This window comes from Choloepus didactylus, chromosome 18 (assembly GCF_015220235.1).
Source record: "Choloepus didactylus isolate mChoDid1 chromosome 18, mChoDid1.pri, whole genome shotgun sequence".
Taxonomy (NCBI): domain Eukaryota; kingdom Metazoa; phylum Chordata; class Mammalia; order Pilosa; family Megalonychidae; genus Choloepus; species Choloepus didactylus.
The window spans coordinates 3097647-3119481 of record NC_051324.1 but is presented as its reverse complement, the minus strand read 5'-3'; the positions used below and the strand labels follow the sequence as shown (position 1 = coordinate 3119481).

Sequence of the window (21835 nt, the reverse complement as noted above, 5' to 3'; positions counted from 1 at the left end):
AGACAGCAACACCACTACCAAGAATCCCATATCCCTCCCTTATATCCCCCTCTCATACACATTTAGCTTTGGTTTATTGCCTTTGTTACATTTAATGGAACCTGTTTGGTTTAAAATTTGGAAGTGTGAGTCTTCCAACTTTGTTCTTTTTCAAAATTGTTGTTGCTATTTTGGATCTCTTGAATTTCCATGTGAATTTCAGAGTCGGCTTGTCAGTTTCTGCAAAAAGACAGCTATCATTTTAGTAGTGATTGTAAAATTTGAATAGATCTTATATGTTTTATGTTAAACTTGTTCCTAGGTATTTTATAGTTAGATGTCAATGATTTTTCCATTTTCACTTCTGTCACTTTATTGCCAATATAGAGAAAATATTCAGAAAAATATAGAGAAAAGCTATTGATTTTTTAAAGCTCTCTGTTATTCAGCTACTTATCAAATTATCTCATTAATAAATGAAATAATAGTAATATAATAGGTTTTATTACATCTCTTGGGTTTCTAGCTATGTAAACATAGCTGTCTCTTCTAATATTTATGCCAATTATTTTATTATCTTACTTCATCAGCTTAACTCTCCAGAACAACCTTGTTGGTAAACAGTCTTTATTATATTTAAGTCATTTTCTTCTCTTCTATTTTCCTTAAGAGTTGTTATGAGGAATATGGTTGAATTTTGTTACCCTTCAGCATCTATAAATAAAAGAATATGGTTTTTCTTCTTTAATCTGTTGAAATAATTATCTTGATGGATTTCCCAAAGTGGAGCCATTCTTGCCTTTTTTGAATAAACCTAGCTGGTTAAGCAGTAGTAATCCTTTTGATGTGCTGCTGGATTCAATTTGCTTATGTTTTGTTTTATATTTTTACATGCATAGTCACCATAAAACTGTCCATGGTTTTCTTTTCTTTTCTTTTTTTTATTCAGTTTTACTGAGATATATCCACATAAACTACAGTCATCCACAGTGTATAATCAGTTGTTCATGATCATGCAGTTGTGCATTCATCATCAAAATCAATTTTGAACATTTTAATTACTCTAAAAAATAAAAAATAAAAACAAGATTAAAAATACAAGTAAAGAAGAGCACCCAAAATATCCCATTCCCCTATCCCCCCCATTATTCATTCCATTTTTGTCCCCATTTTTCTACTCATCCATCCATACACTGGACAAAGGGAGTGGGAGCCACAAGGTTTTCACAATCACACAGTCACACCATGTAAGCTATATAGTTACACAATCGTCTTCAAAAATCAAGGCTCCTGGGTTGCAGTTCAACAGTTTCAGGTCTTTCCTTCTAGCCTTCTAACATACTAAAGACTAAAAAGGGATATTATCTATACAATGCATTAAGAATAACCTCCAGAGTGACCTCTCGATTCCTTTTGAAATCTCTCAGCCACTGGAACTTTATTTTGTTTAATTTCTCTTCCTCTTTTGGTCAAGGTGGTTTTCTTTTTTATACCACTTTATGTTTTATTATGTCTAAGAATTGGAGCACTTTTCTATCTATCTTATGGGTTAAACAACATTGGAATCGTCTTTAGATAGCTGTAAAACCATCTAGGCATGTCTTTAAAAATTGTTAAGTCTATTTTAATGACTTTCTAATTTCTTCCATGGTTATTGGGTCTGTCCAGATTTTCTGCTTTTTAAGTAAATTTTAAGTCAAGTAAAATCCCGTTAATGAGGTGCCCAGCCCTCGGATGTGATCTGGCTGTCCACAGGCATCTGTTCTCTGCCTGGGCCCTGTTCTCAGCTGAGGGTGCGCTGAGGCCCTTGCTGGGTGTGGGAGTGGAGGGGATTTGGAAGGGACCCCTCCTGATCCTCTGGGACTTGCTCAGTTTAGTGAAAAGCATTTTTCAGTTTGCAAAGACGCAACAAAAGGAGCGGCTGGAATCTTTGCAGCGCAAGGAAACCACTCCGGTGTCAAAGCAGTTGGTCTGGGGCCCACCCCCTCTGTACCCCGCTCGCGGCCCTGTCCTCACCCCTGCCCGGCTTCGTGGCCCCCAGCCTTGCAGCCAGGCCGGAGCTTTCCCTCACAGCCTCCCGGACTCCGCCGGTGGGGCCCAGCCTGCCTGCCGGGGGAACGCAGGGGCCGCGGCTCCTTCCGGTCTTGGTGCATGTGCTGAGATACAAACTACAATCATCTGCAGAAGTGGAAGATGGAAAGGAACTGTCTTTCATTAACCTGGCATTAATGCAATCCTGCCTTTTATGGGATTGAAAATGTGGGGCCCTACCTACTATATTAAGACAGTTTTGCTGCTGTCCAAATCTTGCTAGAAAATCACCCACTTCCTCTAGATTTTCTATTTTATGTCCATGGAGTTGTATATAATCTCTCAATTTTTTCATTCTTTTCCATATTTGTGGGTATATGTCCATTCTGTTCCCAATAACTATACTTTTGCTTTCTTTTTCTTCATTAGACTTGCCAGGGCTTGGCTTATTTCATTTGATTTTTCAAAGAAAACCTATTATCCTTTCCATTTATTCTTTGTGGTTTTTTCCTTTTCTCTTTTCATCTGCATTAAATCCCTCTTCCTATTTTTTTTTTTTTTTTTTTTTTTGGTTTATAGTGTTGATTTTCTTAAATTGAATCACATATTCATCTGTTTTCAATCTTTTCTAAAAATAAATGTACATAAGACTACAAATTACCTGAATATAGTTCCCACATAAAGTATAATTTTGATTACTTTCTGGATAATTTGCAATATCACTTTTGATTTCCTCTTTGAACAAGAGTTTATATAGGAGGGGGAGATTCTTAATTTCCAGGTAGATTTTTTTGCTATTTTATTTGAGTATTATTTGATTATGATCAATTGTACAAATACGCAAAATCTCTACTTTGAGGAATTTATTAAAGATTTCTCAGTGGCCAATAAATGGATTCTTATAAATGCCCTATCACATAAGAAATGAATATGGATTTTATTCAAATCCACTATATTATTCAAGTGCTCTATGTTTTTAATTTTGCTACCTTGATTTTTCAAAATTTTGAAAGTATATTAAAACCTTTCTTTATGTTTTTTTTTTTTTAGTTTTTGTTATTTTGTGTTTTTGAGAGCTTTCATTTTGTGTGTCTGGAGCTGGTGATGTTTGTGTACCTTCTCATGGAGTGAATTAGCATTATAAAATATCCATCTTTGTCCAGTTTAATGCTTTTTGATGTCAGGTTCTGCTTGCCTGCATGTATATGGAGCCCTTGCTTTCTTTTTGCGAGCCTTGCCTGGTTCACTCATCCTTTTGTTTTATTTTTAGCCTGCCTTTGTCACTTAGCTGTAGCTAGATTTTGTTTTCTAACTCAATTCAGTCATCTGTGGGTGGGGAAATTCAGCCTATTCACAGTTTTTTTAATTAGCTGATCTCTTGATTTTATTCTTTCTGTTTACTTTTATTATGTTTATTACATTTTAAACTTTGTTTCCTTTTTCCTTTTCTTTTGCAGGCTTTTAAGTGTCTGTTCATTTTGTTTTCCTTTAGTTAATTTGTATGCTACATTTTTCAGTTCTGCTGGTGGTTTTCTCTCATTTCCTAACAATCCAGAGTGCACCCTGTGTTTTTATTCTTTGTTGCCCCAGCACTATGATGCTTTTCCTTCCTTGGTCTCCCCTGGCGCTGGGAATATTTTTATCTCCTCTCCCCTACTTGAGATACAGGAATTTCATCAACAAATTTGTGTGTTCATCACAAATACATCATCAGCATATTTTTTTAAATCAGAGCTGGCGAGGACCTGGGGGCCGTCCCGAGTGCGCTGACCCAGTCTCTCCCAGAATATGGGGGTCCTCGTTTACTGTCCTCCCCGCCTGTCACTGGTTCTCCTGGAATCCCGGCACTCACGTGTTTGGTCTCCTGGGTGCGGTTTTCAAGTCCCTTCTCCCCATGATTTCCATGTCTGGTGGATTTTCCTCTTCCGCCTGCCCTGCAGATGACCGTTCTCTCTGCTGGGAAGGTCCTCCCTCATCCGCACCGGCACCCGGGTTGGCACGATTGCTCCGATGACTTCTCTCCCACTGACAGCGACCTCACTCCGGTCCGCCCCAGGGGCCCCGCTCAGTACCGGGTCTGCTCGCTGGTGGCTTTCGGGTTTCCCTAATGGGTTTTGTGTTTCCTTAGCTGGTCAGGTTGCTGACAGGTGGTGGAGACCCGACAGCTTCTGCTCTTCAGAGCCAGGGGCGAGAACTGGCGGCCAGTGGGCTCTGCTGAGGCCAGGCTGGGGGCGCTGTCTGCAGGTCTCTGGGACAGTGTGGCACCCCTCTCCCAGCCTCGGGGAGTGGGAGCAGCACCCCCAGCCCCCGCCAGGTGGCCCCCCTACGACTCCAGGCCAGTGGGTGCAGCCAGAGGGTATTCCAGTTAGTTGGGTTTTTCTTTTTCCTTTTCTTTGTTTTGTTGAAGTTTTTAAATTAAATTAATTTTTTTTTTTTTTTTTTTGGAGGTGCTCCTTCAATTCCGATCTTTGCTCCAAGGCTTCAGGGCTGCTGCACAGTTTTGCAGGCTGCTAACTGCACAAGGACATCTGGCTAAGGTGGCTGTTTGTGCCCTGGTGAGTGATCTGGAAGTGTGTCTGCCTGGAGGAAGGGCTGCCTTTTTATAATTTGCACAAACCCAGGCTGTGCTCCTCCTGGAGGGTGCCTTTCCCACACTTGCAGGGAGGCCCTCCCTGTGGGTGGGGGGCAGTCCGCTGGCCCTGGGGGCTCCCCCACCCTCCTGTGCTGCTGCCTCTTGGCCATCTCCTGGCACCAGGAGAACCTCATTCGTTCGCCACCGGTCCCTTCCCAGAGCTCGGTGACACCCGCAGCCTCAGCCGCCTGGGCCTCTGCAGCTCGTGCCCCTGGCTGCCAGGCGACTCCAGAGAAGGTGCCAGAAGGAGGGAGGGGCAGCTGGGAGCTGGCTCCCAAGCAGCGACTGTCAGAACCAGGCACCAGGCGTTCAGTCAATAAAAGTGTTACTTTACTTTAATCCCCTCCCCACTGGATTTTTACTTAATATTTTTCTAATTATCAAAGTAACAAACTTATGTTTATTAAAAAAAAAAAACTTGGCACACACACTAAAACAAAAGTAAAATAGCAGCAGATAAGCCTCAAATCCCACCACCACCAATGATAGTTCCACTCATCATTTTATCTGCTAAGATTTTAAATTATTTTTGGCATAAATATATGCACACAGTACAAAATTCAAAAGGTACAAAAGGTATCCATTCCCCTCCTCCCACCTGATTTGCAGACAACCACTGTTACCAGGGATCCTGTGTTTACACACTCGTGTGTGTAGATTTATACTTTTTTCCTTCATATAGAAATGGATGCATTTTATAACACTGTTCTGCATCTTGCTTTTTTCACTTAACAAGATACCTTGGAGCTCTTCCCCTATCAGTGAATTGCCTTATTCTTTTAAATAGTTTCACGGTATTCTGTTTTACTGGGGTACCCACGATTTATTTTGCCAATCCTTAATTGTCAGGCCCTTGGACTGCATCAGTATTTTATAAACAGTGATTCAGTGTCTGTCCTCTCCTTACCTCTTCTGGCATGTGGAGTAAATCTGTAGGATAAGTGACTGCAAGTGGAAATGGTGAATCAAAGAGTACATCATTTTACTAGAAATTGCCAAATTGCTCTCTAGAGAGGCTGCACCATTTATAAGTCAACCAGCAACGTAAAAATGGCTAGACTCTGTTTAGTGAACTGTTTCCTTTACATAATGGAGATCATAGAGGCTATAGGTTTTTTAAGCTTCATATTCTAGCAAAAGATTTGCTGACATCAAAGTTATTCATAAACTAAAAAGAACTCTTTAATAATATAAATGTTCACTGTAAAAAATGTCCTTACCAGTTGTATTCACCTTTTGGGACTATATATTTATCTATACACTTTTATTTGTGTATATACATATTTATATTTCTGAGTGTATATTTATGTGACAAAAATGGGACTGTACTATTTCTAAGCTGCTTTTAAAAATTTCACAATACGTAGTGGACACTTTTCCTTGTCACTAAATACGAGTGCATCCCTAGATTTTTCCAGTTTGGCTGTTAGAATTACTACTATGATGATCTCTGTGTAGATAATTTTGTCTTTCTAAATACTGCCTTAGGTCTGGGAGTATGAGGATTTTCACAGCTCCTCACATGGAGGGGGAATTGCTTTCCAGAAAGGCCGGCTCTGCGTCCACGTCTTCCTAGCAGCAGGGCAGAGGTCAGCGGGGCATCTCTGGTCAGACTTTCACACGAAGGTTCTCCGGACAAAGGTTAAGTCAATTTGCATTTTTGATTCCAGCTTCAGGGCAGAATAGCTCTGTCATGTCCTTTGGCCCCTGGGGACAGTCCCAGTAAGATGACACCTCTGAGCCAAGGGGTGGAGAGGCTGACCCAGCAGGTTCCTGACCTGTTGCCGTGGAGAAAGCAGGACTTCAGGGGCTGCCAGGCAGAGCTGGGAAGGAAGCTTCTGGGCAGCCCGGGGACTCGGCTCTTTTCTGCCCAGGTCGCCTGGGTGGGCCAGTCCCTCTGCTTTACCTCCTCACCCTGTAGTTGCAGAGAATCGACAGCAGCTGAGGTTTCTTGAGCTCTCTGCTGTGCTCCTTATGTGCTACCTCATCCGCTCGTCCCCGGCTGGTCCTGTCATTGTCCCCTGGTTTGCAGATGAGGGAACCAGGCAGAGGAAGTCAAGCACCTTCTGGCCCAGGGCCCATTGCTGCTCCCCACTGAGCCCCGGCGCCCAGGACACAGCTTCTTGGAGAGCTGTCCCTTGGAGGGCGATCGCAAGGCAGCAGGTTCTTGAGTGTTTAAAAAAAGGAGGGCGGGCACACCCCGTTCCAGCACAATGCAGTTAAAATGGTCATTGCCCTGACATCCCTGAAGGTTGAGAGAAAGATCAAATGAGAGGGAGGAGGTGTAAATGAGAAACTTGATTTAACAAATGACTGCCAGTACTGACTCATTGTATAGATATTTCTTTTTAGTGTCTAGTGTTTTAGAATAGCCAGAAGGAAATACCTGAAGTTGTTGAACTGTAATCCAGTAGCCTTGATCACTGATAATTATTATATAACTATGTAGCAAAAAAAAAAAAAACAAAAAAAAAAACAAAGTCAGTTGCCCGTGTCCATATGGCTCTACTTCTGGATGTTTTGTTCTGTTCCACTGATCATATATCTACCTCTGACAATACTACACTGTCTTAGTTAACCTACCCCTATCATAAGTCTTAAAATTGGGTACAGTGCAATACTAGTGATCAGTAAGGGGGAGGGTGTATGGGATGTTTGGGATCTTCCTTTTACTTTTTATTTCTTTTTTCTGGAATCATGCAGATATTCTAAAAATGATCATGGTGATGAATATACAAATATGTGATGATATGGTGAACCACTGATTGTATACTTTGGATGGATTGTATGGTGTGGGAATATACCTCAATAAAATTATGTTAAAAGGGTTGGGGGGCTGACTTCTCTCCCTGTCTGCTACTTCTCCCAGAGGGCCGGATGCAGCGAGGTCCAACGGTGAGCTCCCTGCGGGCAGGCCCAGGTTACAGTCAGCTCTGCATGAAGTGACCAGCACTTGGATGGAAATAGAGGGAGACCCCTGGGGCCAGATTCTGACACATTGGCCCAGAGGTCAACCAAAAGGAATTATGGCTGATCTCATTCAAAATTGACAGTTCGTGTGTGTGTGTGTGTGTGTGTGTGTGTGTGTGTGAGCACCAGTCTTTGGAAACGATGTCAAAATACTGCATCATATGGGTCAAGTGTTCTCAGCTTTCAGAGCACTTTTTCATTCGTTTTTAATAGCTGCTGTGAATTAAGTGCTCATCACGTGCCATACTCTGTAGTGGGTGTACATGGTGTCATCACGTAATTTGTTTTTTGTAAGAACTTGAGAAGCTAGCAGGAAGCTATTATTCTCCTTGGCTTTTTTCTCTTTTTGAGTACCCTTTGGCTGCCGTTGTGTGTTTTTTTTTTGTTTGGCTCCCGAGGAGGAAGCTGGGGTTGGATAGCCTGTTGCCTCCATGGTCCCTCTTTTATTAGGGGCAGAACAGCCAGGGGTGAGGTGCAGGATCTCCTTCGGCTCCGGGAGATAAAGCCAACTCCAGGCCAGGCCCCAGGCCTCCTGGTCCTTCCCCGACTTTGCTCTTTGGATCTGAAAACTTCTGGCTTCAGAGGAAGTGCAGTGAGTTGATCCTCATGTACCGGGAGAACAGAACATAGAGGCGGCGGAACCAGAGGAGCTGGCTGCGGTGGCAGGACATGGCTTTCTAGAAGAATCAAGGAGGACAGTCAGGGGACATTCGCACTGGAGTTCTGGCTGCCTTACCTTGTCCTCCTCCCTCCAGCGGCCCTCACGCCAGAACCCCGTCTGCCTCCTGTAACACTGAGCCCCTTGGGATTGACCTCCAGTCACTGCCGCCCCTTTACCGCCTGCTTCGTCACCCCTGGGATGGCAGCAGGTGACGATGAAGGTAACCCCAGATTGTTCACCACTGGCTGCCAGGAAGCCAGCAGACAGTTTACATGCCTTGTCTCAGTTTTAAGAATGCTTTGTTCCACGTACGATTATTAGTGAATTTAAAAATTAAATCTATTTAAAAACTAAATCTATTAAATAGATGAGGAGACCCTGGTGAGTTTCTCAGGTAGCTGGTAGGCAGGAGAGCCGAGATCTGATCCCTAGCCAGCAGACTGACTGCAGAGCCCCCTTTGAAATGACTTTGTCCTCCTCGTTCCTGTCCGTGACAAGGCAAGGCCGCCGTGAGAGGCTGAATCATGGCCCCCGGGGACAGGGACCCGTCTGTGAAGGGCATCTCTGACGATGCCAAGGCCACGCTGGGTCAGGGCAGGCCCTAATCCAGGAGGCCTGGTGTCCTCACAGGCAGAGGAGATCCAGACACTGTCAGTCCCCAGGAATCAGAGGGACACAGACGGCCACACAGCCACAGGCTGCAGCACGCCAGGGATCAGCGACGGGTCACTGCAGAACGCTGCGGACGTGGGAGAAAGCATGGGCTATGCCACCTTGACTTTGGACTTCTGGCCTCCCAAACTGAGTTCGTTTCCCACTGTGTGCGCCAACCAGCCTGCACTATTTTTTATAGCAGCCCTGGCAAAGATGATGGAAATATTCCCAACTCCTCAGAATTGGGTAAGCTGGGAAGGTGCAGTCACTATTAGAAGAGAAAAAATGCAGAAAGCTACACAGGGGGAAGGGTTCTCTTTCCACCCAGTGGGGAGATGTATATTATCTTACGATTCAGGCCCAGTGTACTTCAGTTTCATTTAAACAGAAAAGATCATAGCATATATGTGTTACATATAACATATATAAAAGGCTCTTCACTGGATTTTTCTAAGCACCACAATTAAAACTGCCTCTAAGCTAATATCATTGCAAACCTTTTATATAAAGGTTTGAACTCATTTCAAAAGGTAAAGAACTCATTTTATATCCCTTGTTAGAAAACGTGTGACTTTAGAGATGAAGTATTCCTGTGATCATCAAGCTTTATATAATAAATGGAATTGGCACATTTATCGTCATAATAGGAAAAATGTGTCCGATATTCAAGCAAAATATCAGACAGGAAATACTCAACTAGAATTACAATGTAATTTTTAAGATGAAATTTATTATCAGAAACCAAAAAAATGGATGTGCGAACTCACAAAATAGTGTTAAACTTTTGAAGGCCATATAAAAATAAAATGTTTACTTCAGAAAACATTGGGAGAAAGGATTGAGTTTTGTAGTCCAAACCACACTTGACTTGTCTACTTGTAATAGTTACTAGGTTACAAGAGATTCCCAAATTAGGCTGCCTGTTAAGTGGCTTATTTCTTTAGATCCCCTAATCTTCAAATGATTTTTATCACTCGTTCAGTAAGATGGACACTGTAAGAATTTTCTATTTATTGTCGACTATTTACAAATTGTATTTTTCTATTACTATATTGTAGTCTATATTTCAAAATTTCCAATGGAATACCAAGAAATATAAAAATTGTATATACAGTTTTGTATTTCTGCTTTTCCCCTCCTTAAAATTGTATTTGGAACACTTTTACTAAATAGCCTTTAAAACTACTATTTTACTGGTTTTATGGTACTATATTGTTCTCCTACCAAATATTAATTTAATTTTTGGCTATTGCACATTATAGTAATGAAAATCCTTCCATGTAAATTTCTTGACACAACTTTGTTTCCTTAGGATAAAACTGTAGGGAAAAAAACTGTTAGATCAGAGTAGGCATAAATTTATTTGAATTATGCAAGTAATACAGGATTATTTTATGAAAAAGTTTTAAAAATTAAACTCACTTGAAATCCCACCACCCAGAGGCAATCACTGTCAAAATATTTTGGATGTTCTTTGATTTTTTCATGTGTATATATTTATATGGGTGCATGTATAAATGTATCACACACTGTATATATATTGCTCTCTAATTTTTTTTTTTTCACTTAATATCGCAAGAACTTCAAAGGATAAGTACAATTTCTGAGAAAACCTCTGGCACTTATTCCTATTGCTTCCCAGGAAGGTTTGACCAATTTCCACACCTATTTCCTTTAACTCGCCAACAACGGATTTTATCATTTGATCCTTTCTACTTTTCTAGCCAGAAAAGAAAAAGTTATTACTTTTAATTTTCTTATCATCAAAATAATTTGGGTGTTCTGATATTCATGCTTCCTGTTCCAAATAACATAGCAATGATAGAGAAAATGTAGAGAGAAGACAAAAAAGACATGAATGGGCTCAAATATCAGACAAACACACCGTGAACCAGAAGAATAGCAAACTTAAGGCGAGAGGAGCTGAAGCTGAGGGTCCGAGGGGCTGGGGGCTCCGCTTATGAAGGGGCTGCATGGAAGCCCTGGGCTGGCTGGACAGGGGCCTCAGACTTGGGGGCTGGAGATGGGCGCCCAAACCAGGGAGCTGCTGGCCGCGTGACTGACCGCCACTGTCATCTTAAGACTCGAATCTGGCCTTTAAGCAACTGCCAAATCTCTAGACAGGGAGGGGGAGCACAGGGGAAGAAGGGAAGGTCCTCAAATTCAACACAAAAACATACCTTCATCCTTGCATGCAAATCAAAATTCCCAAAGATGTGAAGTAATTTAATGCAAAGAAGGCCAACAAAATCAGCAATCAGACCATGAATGTATTCTAGATGAAAATAATTTTACAGAACAGTTTGTCAAAGACCAAAAAGAATTTTGTTTAGAATGTTCAAAGAGCTAAAAAAGGAATAAAAACCTTAACAAAGAATAACACATTATGAAATAAAAAGGAGAAGTGAAACACAAAGAACATAAGATTAAAAATTAGAAATTTTGGAAAAGAAAACAAAATATGAAATTGAGACAGCTTTTGAAAGAATAATTAAGCGTGGATCAAGAGGCCCCAATACAGATTTAACAGGCATCCCGGAAGAGAGTGGAGGGAATTTCACTCAAGGGGTATTAGAAGAGAGAACAGAGGAGGATTTTCCAGAATGGCTGAAAGACACAAGCCCTCAGTCTGAGAGTACTGAGCAGAAGAAATACAAACATCTACCCTAGACATGTTGCAATAAGATTGTATAGCCCAGAAATTCAAGAGAATGTTAAAAATTAACATGTAAGAAAGAGAGAGGACCTTCACATTAATAAGCTTACACTGATAGCAGCTCCTTGGCAGCAGTAGAGGCCGCCCAAGATGGGAAAATAACTACCAAGCTAAACTTTTATTTCCAGCCAAACTCGTTCAAAAGACAGGACATTCAAACATTCAAAAGCTAAGAGCGTTGGCCTTCCTTAGACCTTCATCTAAAGAATTACTAAAGAATATGCATCAGCAGGAAGAAAAGTGAACCCAGAGGGAAGGTACTGGGCTCTCGGAACCAAGTACATGTCAGTGATGATGCTTTAAACTACAACAGCTTGGGGCAGGGGGTCATAATGGGTAGTTAAAATGTGCTCAGGTTCTTGGGGTGAAGACAGATACTGAAAAACCCTGTTATGGATGACCTCAGCATTTTAGGGTAACCACAGAAATGCCATCTATAGCCCCTCAAACTGCAGAGGGAGCAGGGGGAGAGGGGTGATGGAACAGTAAATCAGTCCAACGGAAGGCAGGAAAAGGGCGTGTGTGTGAGGGTATCTCAGTAATTACAAAGAAAAATGGATCAAATATAATGGTATAAGGACTTCATAGCAGGATTTAAAAAAATATATATTGATTTAAATGCCACTTACAGAAAACCCCACTAAAAAATCACAACCAAAGTTTGGAAAATAAAGCTTTTAAAAAGATAAATCATGCAAATACTAAAAACTAACTCAAAGAAAGTTAGCACAGCAATATTAATGTAAAATAAAATAGAATGTTAGGGCAGAAAACATTGATAAAGAGGCATTACAGGACCTTGAGTGCACTAAAAACGCATAAAACAAAAACTGATGAAAGACAAACGGACAAATGCCGACTCAGGATAAGCTCGGTCTAAGGGTTATGTCTAGCACCCTGAACACAACCAAAAAGAATCCATGTACTCATGTTAACATTCACAAAAACTGATCATAAGCTGGGTCACTAAGGACCATTTTTACGTTTTTAAAAGTCACTAATGCACAAACCCCATTTACTGACCACAAAGCAGTTAGTTCAGAAATCAACAAGAAAAGACTATACACACACACACAAACATACCTAACTGGGTGCGAACAGTGAAATACACCCTGAAACCCTCAAGGATTAAAGGGGAACTCACAATGGAAACTAAATTATTTATAACTGAATGACAACAGAACCACCTATCAGAACTTGTGGGGTGCAGCTAAAGGAGAACTTTGAGGGGAATTAAGGGGTTAACGTGTACTTTTCTTAAAGATTGAAAATGGAAATAAAAAAGCTAAGCCTTCAAGTTCAAATTAAGAGAAATAACAGTAAACATGTAATGTAGAAGGACAGAGGTAATAAGGGAAGAAAAGAAAGAACAAACTATGAAAGAAACAAGAGCGAAGCAATGACACAGCCGGGCAGCGTGTGTGTGTGTGTGTGTGTGTGTGTGTGTGTGTGTGTGTGTGTGTGTGTGTGTGTGTGTGTGTGTGTGTGTGTGTGTGTGTGTGTGTGTCTGCTCACACTCCCTGCTGCGTTGTCAGCAGCAGGCCAAGGCCTCTTAGCGTGTATGAATGTTTTTTTGTAGAAAATTTAGAAAAAGCTTAGTAAAATGACAAAAATGTCAGAATCCTGAGTTTCTAAGACAACAATCCTCTCCACTTGTACTCGTTGCTACCCTTCTCTCCCGGGTGGACTTGCAGTCCCCTGGGTGCCCTGGTGACAGATGGGGTGCGTCTCCTCGCCCAGCCCTTCCCCCACTCTGAGAGTCACTGTCCCCCCCCCCACACACACAGGTAAGAGGTCACCCGAGGACAGCGTCCCTGGGCCCGGCCCTTCCTCGGCAGGCAGAGGCTCCCGGGGGCTCCATCTGCTCCTTTCAGAGGCTCCCCGACAATCTGAATTCCCCGAGACTCAAGCTGTATAACAGTGAACAAGCTGTAAATGGAAATGCCCAATAATAAGGGATTTGTTATATGTTTTATGGTACCTTGTACCACAGAATAATAAGCAGCCATTACAATTCTCTGTAGAATACCTAATGACAAGGAGAAAATGTTCATAACATATTGTTGAAGCAGATTTTAAATAGTGGGCACTGTGTGATCCTATTTAAAAAATACACACACACACACACACACACACACACACACACACAAATATATATAAACTCATAAAAGAGTAGAAGGAAATAATCCAACATCTTGATTATCTCTGAGTTGTGGAGTTGCAGGTAATTTTTAATTTTCTTTTTGATACTTTCATATATTTCCAAATTTTCTACAACGAGCATGTACTATTATTTGCTCTCTAAAGCATATATTATTTTTTATAGTCAGGAGAAAAGGTCAATCATTTAAAGTAAACGAACCCCAGGCTCCCGCTGGCCTAGTTCTGAAGCCCTGGGCAGGTGCTGAGCCCCCAAGGGAGGTGTTCGGTGAGGGCCTCTGCGGAGGGGAGTTTGGGGAGCCAGGAGGCCCAGGGCACAGATCGAGGGCTGGGGTGCCCGGGAACTCGCCATCTCACCTTGGCCCGTGTCACTTCTTCGCTGGTGAGCACAAACAGGACATCCGGGGCGTGGAGCAGAGACACAGGCAGGTCCAGGGGCCAGAGGTACTTGCGGGCCAGGCCCACGGACTGCAGGGTCAGCACGGAGCAGCCTGGGGCGGGAGGAGAGGACAGTGCCCCTGAGCACCCCCTGCCCCCAGGGAGACAAGCTCGAGTCCTGCCCCAGTCCTGCGGGTGGGAACCTGGTGGTAAATAGGGCCTCTGAAGATATTAGGGCGTGCGTGGACTCATTTGTGAATAGGATCCTCTTAGGTCCTGTTGAGGTGAGGCTGGATTGAACCCACGTGACTGAAGTCCTTATCAACTCTGGAAATTCGGACACAGTCACTCATTAAAAGCCACAGGGCAGCAGAAATTGGGGGGGGGGCAGACACAAGGAGAGAGAGGAACAGCCGCGAGACGGAGGGGCCGGGAGGCTGCAGACTCTGGGGAACGCAAGCCCTGCTGAGTCCCTGCCGTTGGACTTCTCGTTTCCCAAACTGGGACACACAAATTCCTGTTGCCCAAGTCGCCCCTGGAGTGGCACTTGTCATGGCAGCCCCAGCAAGTGAAGACCCCTCCTGGTGGCTCAGGGCGGCGGTTGGAGTTGCCAGATGACCCCACGGAAACGAAGCTTCCCTTTGCCCATCGTTCTGGCAGGCAGGAAGAGAGAAAGGGCCCCCGGGGACCTGGCCACCCCTGTACCTCTGTGTTCCTTGGCTGCTAGAGGTGGGGTCTCGCTACGTCACGGCCAAGGGGAAGGTGAGGCAGACAGAAGCACTCACTGGGTAGGGAGGCCAAAAGCCTGGCTCCAGCACTGTCACTAAAGTGCTGACAGACGTGGGCACGTCCCCTGACCTCTCCCAGCCTCAGTCTTCTCGTATGCAACACGGGGCTGGAGCGTGGATTTCGCCTGCCTCACAGGCCTGGGCAGCTCGGACAGGGCACCCACTCCTTCCATTTTTCAGTCTTTTAGTGTTCGTCTCACTCCTGCCAGGTACGTATGTTTGTCCCATTTTACAGTGTCCTGCAGTAAATGGCCGAGTGGGGCCAAATACCCCCCGGTGAGTTAGGAAGAGGCAGGGGAAGGCCATGCCGGGAGGGAGGAGGCAGCATGGCAGTCGAGCACAAGACCAAGTTGTCCAAAATCCATTGCACATGAAGTGTATGCAAGGGGGACTGGACTCAGAAACCGAGAAACAACTAGAAGAGGAGGGGAAGAAAATCATTAGTGAAGTGCACTGGTTCTTGCACTGGCCAGAGCGCCAAGAGAAAGTTTCACAGTAAAGAGCAGTTTTATGCTATGTGGAGACCATCTCTATGGAAAATCTCCAGACAAGTTGGTCCTGAGTTGAGAAATTAAACAATGCTTCAAATGAATGCTAACAACATAGCAGATGACATTGAAGATGAAACAGTGGAGCTCAATGTGTCTGAGGAAGAAATGGCTAGAAGATATGAGACCTTGGTGGGGACAACTGAAAAAAAGTTTGCCAAGAAAAGAGACTGTGCCAACTGTGGAGATGAAAATGGAAACAAAACCCATTAAAACAAAGACGTTCTTCAATCCCCAAGATTAAAATGAAGGCCTTAAGATACGGTTCTGGGATGCCTCACGAAAGTTATATTTTGGAACTCACTCTAACAGTTTCTCTGTAGTTATTCAGACTATAATGTTTATTTGTAAAGAAATGTATACTTTTGGAAGCTTGCTGTTTTCGAAACAGATGTGTGATGGATGTTATGCACCCTCTGCTTAAAAGTATTAATTGGAAATGGGTTTTTAGCCTTTGATCTTCAAAGTTCCATGTGTACATGGATGTCTCCTAAAGCTTTTTGACCTCAGCTTTTCAAAATATAGCTCTCTCCTCACTGACTTGAATTAACTCAGATAAATTAATATCAGTGCTTAAATTACCCTTATGTTTATGTTTTACTTTTAATTATTCAGCAGGTGATAACTAATTCATACATACAATTTTGAAATCAAATGTCATATGACAATTTATTCTATGTAAATTCACCCAGAATGAGCATGCCACTCCAACCAGAAGTATTCGCATGCTGCCAAGTCATTGTCAGTTTATGGTTTAATAGTTATTTGCTTAAAGCCCTTTATAAATTAAATATATATATATATTATTCTGAAATAAACATGTTTTCACATTAAGAGGAAGAAGAAGAGGTAGGAGCTCAGCCTAACTCAAGGAGCTTAATCAGGTAGGCAGCCATCAACCTGCTTTTCCAACCTGCTTAACTCTTGGGGGGATGGGGTGCGGGTTTGGCTGGGCGGAGAACGCCAGAGGTGGAAGAGACCTGCCAGAAATCACACCCCACAGCCGTTGTCCAGCTGAGGAAAGAGAGGGGGCAGGTGAGGGGCAGGACCCTCCCGCGGGCCCCAGCCTGAGCAGCACCCACCCTCGCCTCCCTGCCTCCCTCCGCCTGCTCCAGGGCAGCCCGCTGTGTCTGCACACTTCCCCCTAACACGTTTCTTAGGGGGACAGCAGCGAGCGGCCTTGTGCAAAAGGTTCAGGCCTTACCTTCAGGTAACTTCCCTCCTGCGTGCAGGCTCCTGGGGGAGGAACGAGAACGAGCGTGGGTAAGCAGCGCCCTCTCCCTCCGGAGTGAACAAGAGGGGCCTTCCCGAGGAAAGCCTGCCGTGCCCGGGGCCCCTTCCCAGGAGGTTTTCCCACCTGAAAAACCCCACAAGGTTTCCGGGCTTCCAGGCCTCTGTCCCGGGCGGAAGGGAGCGGGTGGCACCGTCCCCAGGCCGGAAGGTAGCCTGGCAGTGGCTTGTGAAGCACCCGGCCCAGGCTGTGCCCGTCACAGGTGACTACTCAGGACCCTTCGAGGTTTTCCGCTTTTGAAAATGTAATGTGAGTACAACGGTGGGAGAATATTTTAAAACATTAATTGACATTTCTTTCCCCTGATTCTAACATTTCTTTTTTTCCTCTTTAACACTCTCCACCCCTCCCCACCCCTCCCCAGGGCAAAGCAGGGATCCCCAAATCTCCTCCAGCTTTGATGTTTTGCAAGCTGGGGGGCGGAGAAGGATGGGATCAGGTAGTCCCAGGCCCAGGCATGCCGACCCCACACACAGACGCACACACACTCATAGGAAAAGGGAATCTTGGAGCAGGGTCAAAGAAGAGGAGGTAAGTTTACAGGCCCGACTCCCTGGCAGAGCCCTGAGAAGCAGAAAAAAACGTGAAAGAGGTTTCTGGAGTCCTGAGGAGAGGAAACTAGCCCTGTTCTCTGGATAGAGTGCAGGGGGTTTCTGAGTTTGCGGTGGTCAGTGTTTCTGAGGAGAGAGCTGGGAATGCAGGTTCTAAGTTAAAGAGCAAAGTGGCCCTGGAGACGCACAGCTGGAAATCGGTGGCACTGAAAGCCAGGGAGGAAAGGGGCCTGAGAAGGGCCAGGGTTGGGGCCAGAGCCCTGGGTGCGGGAGCAGGGAGGGGCCTTTCTGCCGGAGGAGAACCAGGAGGAGACGGACAGTGGCCGGAGAAAGAGGAAGGAGGATAAATTCCAGTGATGACAGGCAGGGTTGAGTGCCACGGAACAGTCTGGAAGAAGCCTAGTGACTCTTGCAGCCAGGAGGCAATGGGTGACGGTAGAGAAGACAGTTTTAGTAGACGGGTGGGGCGGCAGCCAGGTACAGAGGGAAGGAAGAAGGACGGGCTCGGATGGAACTGGCCGGGCTGCTAGGGGTGGGGAAGAATGGAGAGGCCCGAGGGCGGCACTGGGCCTGCCGTCCAAGGGGCTCCCGGAGGTGCCCGGGGAGCAGGCCGCTGGCGCTGCACTGGGGAGCGGCAATCGATGCCAGCGCTGGGCTGCCCCTTCCAGGAAGGGCCTCCTGCAGGGTTCAGGATGAGCAGACGATGTGAGGTAAGAACGTAGACTCCAACCCCTGGATCTGGCCTCCGGGTGGGGACGGGGCTGGCCCCAGCCAGCCGTGACTGGGAAGGGGGAGTGCACGCGTGAGTGGCACAGCTTCCCTGCGGGGTGACGGGACGGTGCTGGCAATGGATGGTGCCAATGGAAGCACAAGACTGTGGATGTGATTCACGTCGCCGGGGTGCGTTACCACCGTAAATATTTCATAACAAACAGATAAAACCCAGCCGTGACGCCACTAGATGGGGAGCTGAGTGAGAACCCGAAGAAAACTGAGCTGCAAACAGCCAGGCCCGAGAGCTCAGGTGGCTTTTACGGAGAACAGTATCAGGTGCTGGCACAGGGAGATTTTGTGTGTGGGGGGGTGTGAGAGGCTCCTGGGGTACTGACGAGCGTGAGCTTCCAGGGAGAGCAGGTGTGCGGGGAAGGGGGGCTCTAAGGCCATTTTGAAGTAGCCGGGACAAAGCTGGCTGGACCTTGGGCATATCAATACGTGGTTTTATCTCAAGCACCGTGGCCCGGGTTCGAGTGCGGTGAGGACACGCAGAACCCCAGCCCCTTCAGAGGAAAACAGCTCCAGGAGTTTCTGTGTGCCGACGCTGTCCCCTCAGGTTCTCTAATAATGGGACCAGGACTGCCACCCACCAACATCAAGTGCCCCGCACCCTGCCTGCTCGGGGGCTCCTGGTTTGTGGGCACCCGACCCGATCCAGTGCTTTCTCTGGTGCAGTGTGAACACTGGTACACCGGGAACAAGGTGGGGCCACTGTTTCTGTTCTTTCTCCATGGGGCCTGCTGTCCCCTCCAGTCCTGGGAGCCCAGGGTCTCAGGGTAACACATGGTTGGAAGGACCACCCCTGGGCTACCCCAGTTTTTCCATGTATCTTCACAAACAAAAAAGGCATCTCTGACTGTGCCCGGGTTGCGTGTCTTCCCTGAATCTGAAGGGGCCTCACACAACCAGCAGCACGTCTCCTCCACAGGGGTGGCCCTCTGGCTGGGATAGGAAGTAGACAGTCGTTGGAGGAGGGCACGGTGTTAATGCCCCCCTCAATCCACAGCAGGGAAACAGGAGGGGCTGTTTGGAAAGAGCCTTGGGTGGTCATTTTAGCATCTTCCATTTAGAATTTAGGGACAAGGTGGGGGGATCCTCTTACTGGACCTGTCTTCACTTGTGGAGGACAGAACAACGGACAGAGACCCAGGGCTGCCGATTCCAGCCCTGCCTCTGCTGTCGCTTTACCTCGTGTTGCTGGGCAGGACCACTTCACCGCCGCGGTAAACTGAGGCCGTCGGACTTAATGGTGAGATGGTTCCCCAGTTCACACGTGTCACTGCTCTAGGCTGAGGTGCTGGGCATGTTTAGAGGAAGGTGATAAAATAAGTCCTTCACTTCAGGTTGCCCCTTTCCTTCCTCCATGGTTAGGCCAGGTTCACCATCCAGCTGACTGGGAGGCCTGGGAGAAGCCCTCCATGGGGAAGAGGAAATGTGGTCTGAGTCTGTGGGACCCTGCGTAAGGCAGACAGTGTCCCTGAGGTCCAATCGTTTTACTGATAACATAAAGATAAATTGTGGGGCTGTGAAGAACAAATGAGATTTCACATTATGTGTGTATATCCTCTTTCCTCCACAAAAAGATGTGAGATAGTGTACAAAATGCACAATGGCAGGTGTGCTGGTTTGTATATGTTATGTCCCCCAGAAAAAGCTATATTCTTTAATGCAGTCTTGTGGGGGCAGACATATTAGTGTTGATCAGGTTGGAACCTTCTGATTGTTTCCATGGAGATGTGACCCACCCAACTGTGAGAGACACCTTTGATTAGGGTGTGACCTCTTGATTGAACGTTTTCATGGAAATGTGGTCCCGCCCCTCCAGGGTGGGTCTTAATTAGTTCACTGGAATCCTATCAAGAGAGCTCACAAACAGAGGGACCTCAGAGCAACTGAGAGTGATATTTTGAAGAGAAGCTGCAGCTAAGACAGACATTTTGGAAGACGGCCACTGAAAGCTGAAATTTTGGAGAATGCCATCTTGAAACGCAACCTGGGAGAAAGCAGACACCAGCCACGTGCCTTCCCAGACAACAGAGGTTTCCCGGATGCCAATGGCCTTTCTCCAGTGAAGGTACCCTATATTTGGTGTCTTACCTTGGACACTATGGCCTTAAGACTATAACCAAATAAACCCCCTTTGTAAAAGCCAATCCATTTCTGGTATTTTTGCAAAATGGCAACATTAGCAAACCAGAACAGCAGGTAACAAAATAAGTGGGAATCAGGGGGCAGAAAAAAGAAGATAGAGCCTGGAGGAATGCTGATGTACAGAACTCATTCTTGTACAAATGCTACAAGGGATTGGAAATTGGGTCCTAAAAGCTTTCTGTGGTCAATGCAAAGAGGGAAATAAAACTGGCCATCCCATTTGCAGTATCTGTGGAGTGGAAAAGTTGAGCTGTTTCGGAGGCAAGCCTTCCTACAGAGAAGATTTGAGGGAAATTTCCCACAGGAGGCATGTGGTGAGATGTAGAGGGCAATGTGACCAATAAGAGCTAGAGAAGAATTCACCAGAAAGTTTCTCCTGGGGATCGGCTGACAACGGGAAACCCTATACTGGTGGTCGCGCCCTCTCCCACCGCCACTGCCGGGAAAATCCTACCTGGCGGCCGCGTAGAGAGCGACGTGGTTGACGTGGCCACTCACTCCCCCGGCGTCGAAAGTCACCACCTGCAGAGGAGCACAGGGGGTTTCGCTCATGACCCTCTGACTTGCTGGTAACGTGGGAGCACGCTCGACTCCAAAGTGACCGTCCCCGTTCGCTCAGGAAGGAAGGGAGCAGGCAGGATTCTGGAACTTTCCACCTCTGAGTGGGTCTGGGCTGCGTCTGAGCAGACCAGGGTTGGTGGGGTGCAGCGCCTGCCTCGGTTGCTTCCGGGGATGTCACTGTTCACTGCTGCTCCTGGCCAGTGGGCGGAGTGGACCCGGCCTTGGGAGAACTGGGGCTCAGAACACGGGCACGTGCACAGCTTTGAGGGACAGCGTCTACACAGGGTCCCTGAGGGCCAATCTTTCTATCGGTGAAATGAAGACAATGTAATACAGGGGGCTGTGAGGAACAAATGAGACCCCCTATTGGGGTGTGTGTCCTGGAAGGAGGCTGTTTGCTCACAGATCGACTCCGTTTCCACTTCCATGGATCCGCTTCTTCTAGGTTCTGACGTCATTTCTGCACAGATGGATTAAAAAAATCCAAGGATGGTTTGAATGATAACAACAAAAGGACAGCTTGAATAATAAAAGAAATGTAAGAAAGAAAACAAGAACTCAGGGGAGGGAAAAGGACTGGTGGGTCGGGGGGTGATGGGAGGAGGTACACCGCCCCAAGGAGAGGTGACGGGGGCTCAGGGAGGGGCCGGGGGGTTGTCAGGGAAATAGAAAGAGAGAAAGAAAAGAATTTTCCCTGGTGCAGAAAGAGAAAGAGTTCCTTCCCTCTCCTTTTGCTTTCAGTGTTTACTTTACAGAACTTTTAAGTTATCTCTGCCCCTTTCAAAGGTATGAAAATCTTTTTAAAGGTTAAATAAGCCCCCTGCAAATTTCACACCTCAAGAATGTTTCTTCAGGGGCTGAGATTTCTTTGAAATGTGAGCATCCAGGATGCTGGCGCCCTTTTGTCCCAGTTTCCTGAGAGGAGGGGAGCAGGACGCCTCCAAATTGCAAACCTACCCCTGATCACAAAGAGATCTAGAGAACATTACG

General features: G+C 45.6%; 1 protein-coding gene, 1 long non-coding RNA gene and 1 pseudogene across 5 annotated transcripts in view; 2 read left to right on the top strand and 1 right to left on the bottom strand.

Moving 5' to 3' along the window:
- Positions 1-21835, bottom strand: part of PIGL (phosphatidylinositol glycan anchor biosynthesis class L) — a 113413-nt gene that overhangs the window by 23329 nt on the left and 68249 nt on the right. For 3 of the 4 annotated variants that reach the window (XR_005212558.1, XR_005212557.1, XM_037808090.1), the window contains exons 4-6: positions 20739-20806; positions 16722-16753; positions 14161-14294 (exon numbers count right to left, since the gene is read on the bottom strand). Coding sequence is in view for 2 of the 4 variants with exons in the window: in XM_037808090.1 (XP_037664018.1) it covers positions 14161-14294; positions 16722-16753; positions 20739-20806 (234 nt within the window). In the remaining 2 variants the exon portion in view is untranslated. Of the gene's footprint in view, positions 1-7348; positions 8290-14160; positions 14295-16721; positions 16754-20738; positions 20807-21835 lie in introns of those variants that run through there. The other variant, XM_037808089.1, reaches the window with a different exon arrangement.
- On the top strand, positions 4025-4903 carry LOC119513144. Its single transcript, XR_005212559.1, has 3 exons — positions 4025-4055; positions 4458-4565; positions 4802-4903. It is a non-coding gene; the product is annotated as an uncharacterized LOC119513144 (long non-coding RNA).
- LOC119513141 lies at positions 15296-15761 on the top strand (annotated as a pseudogene).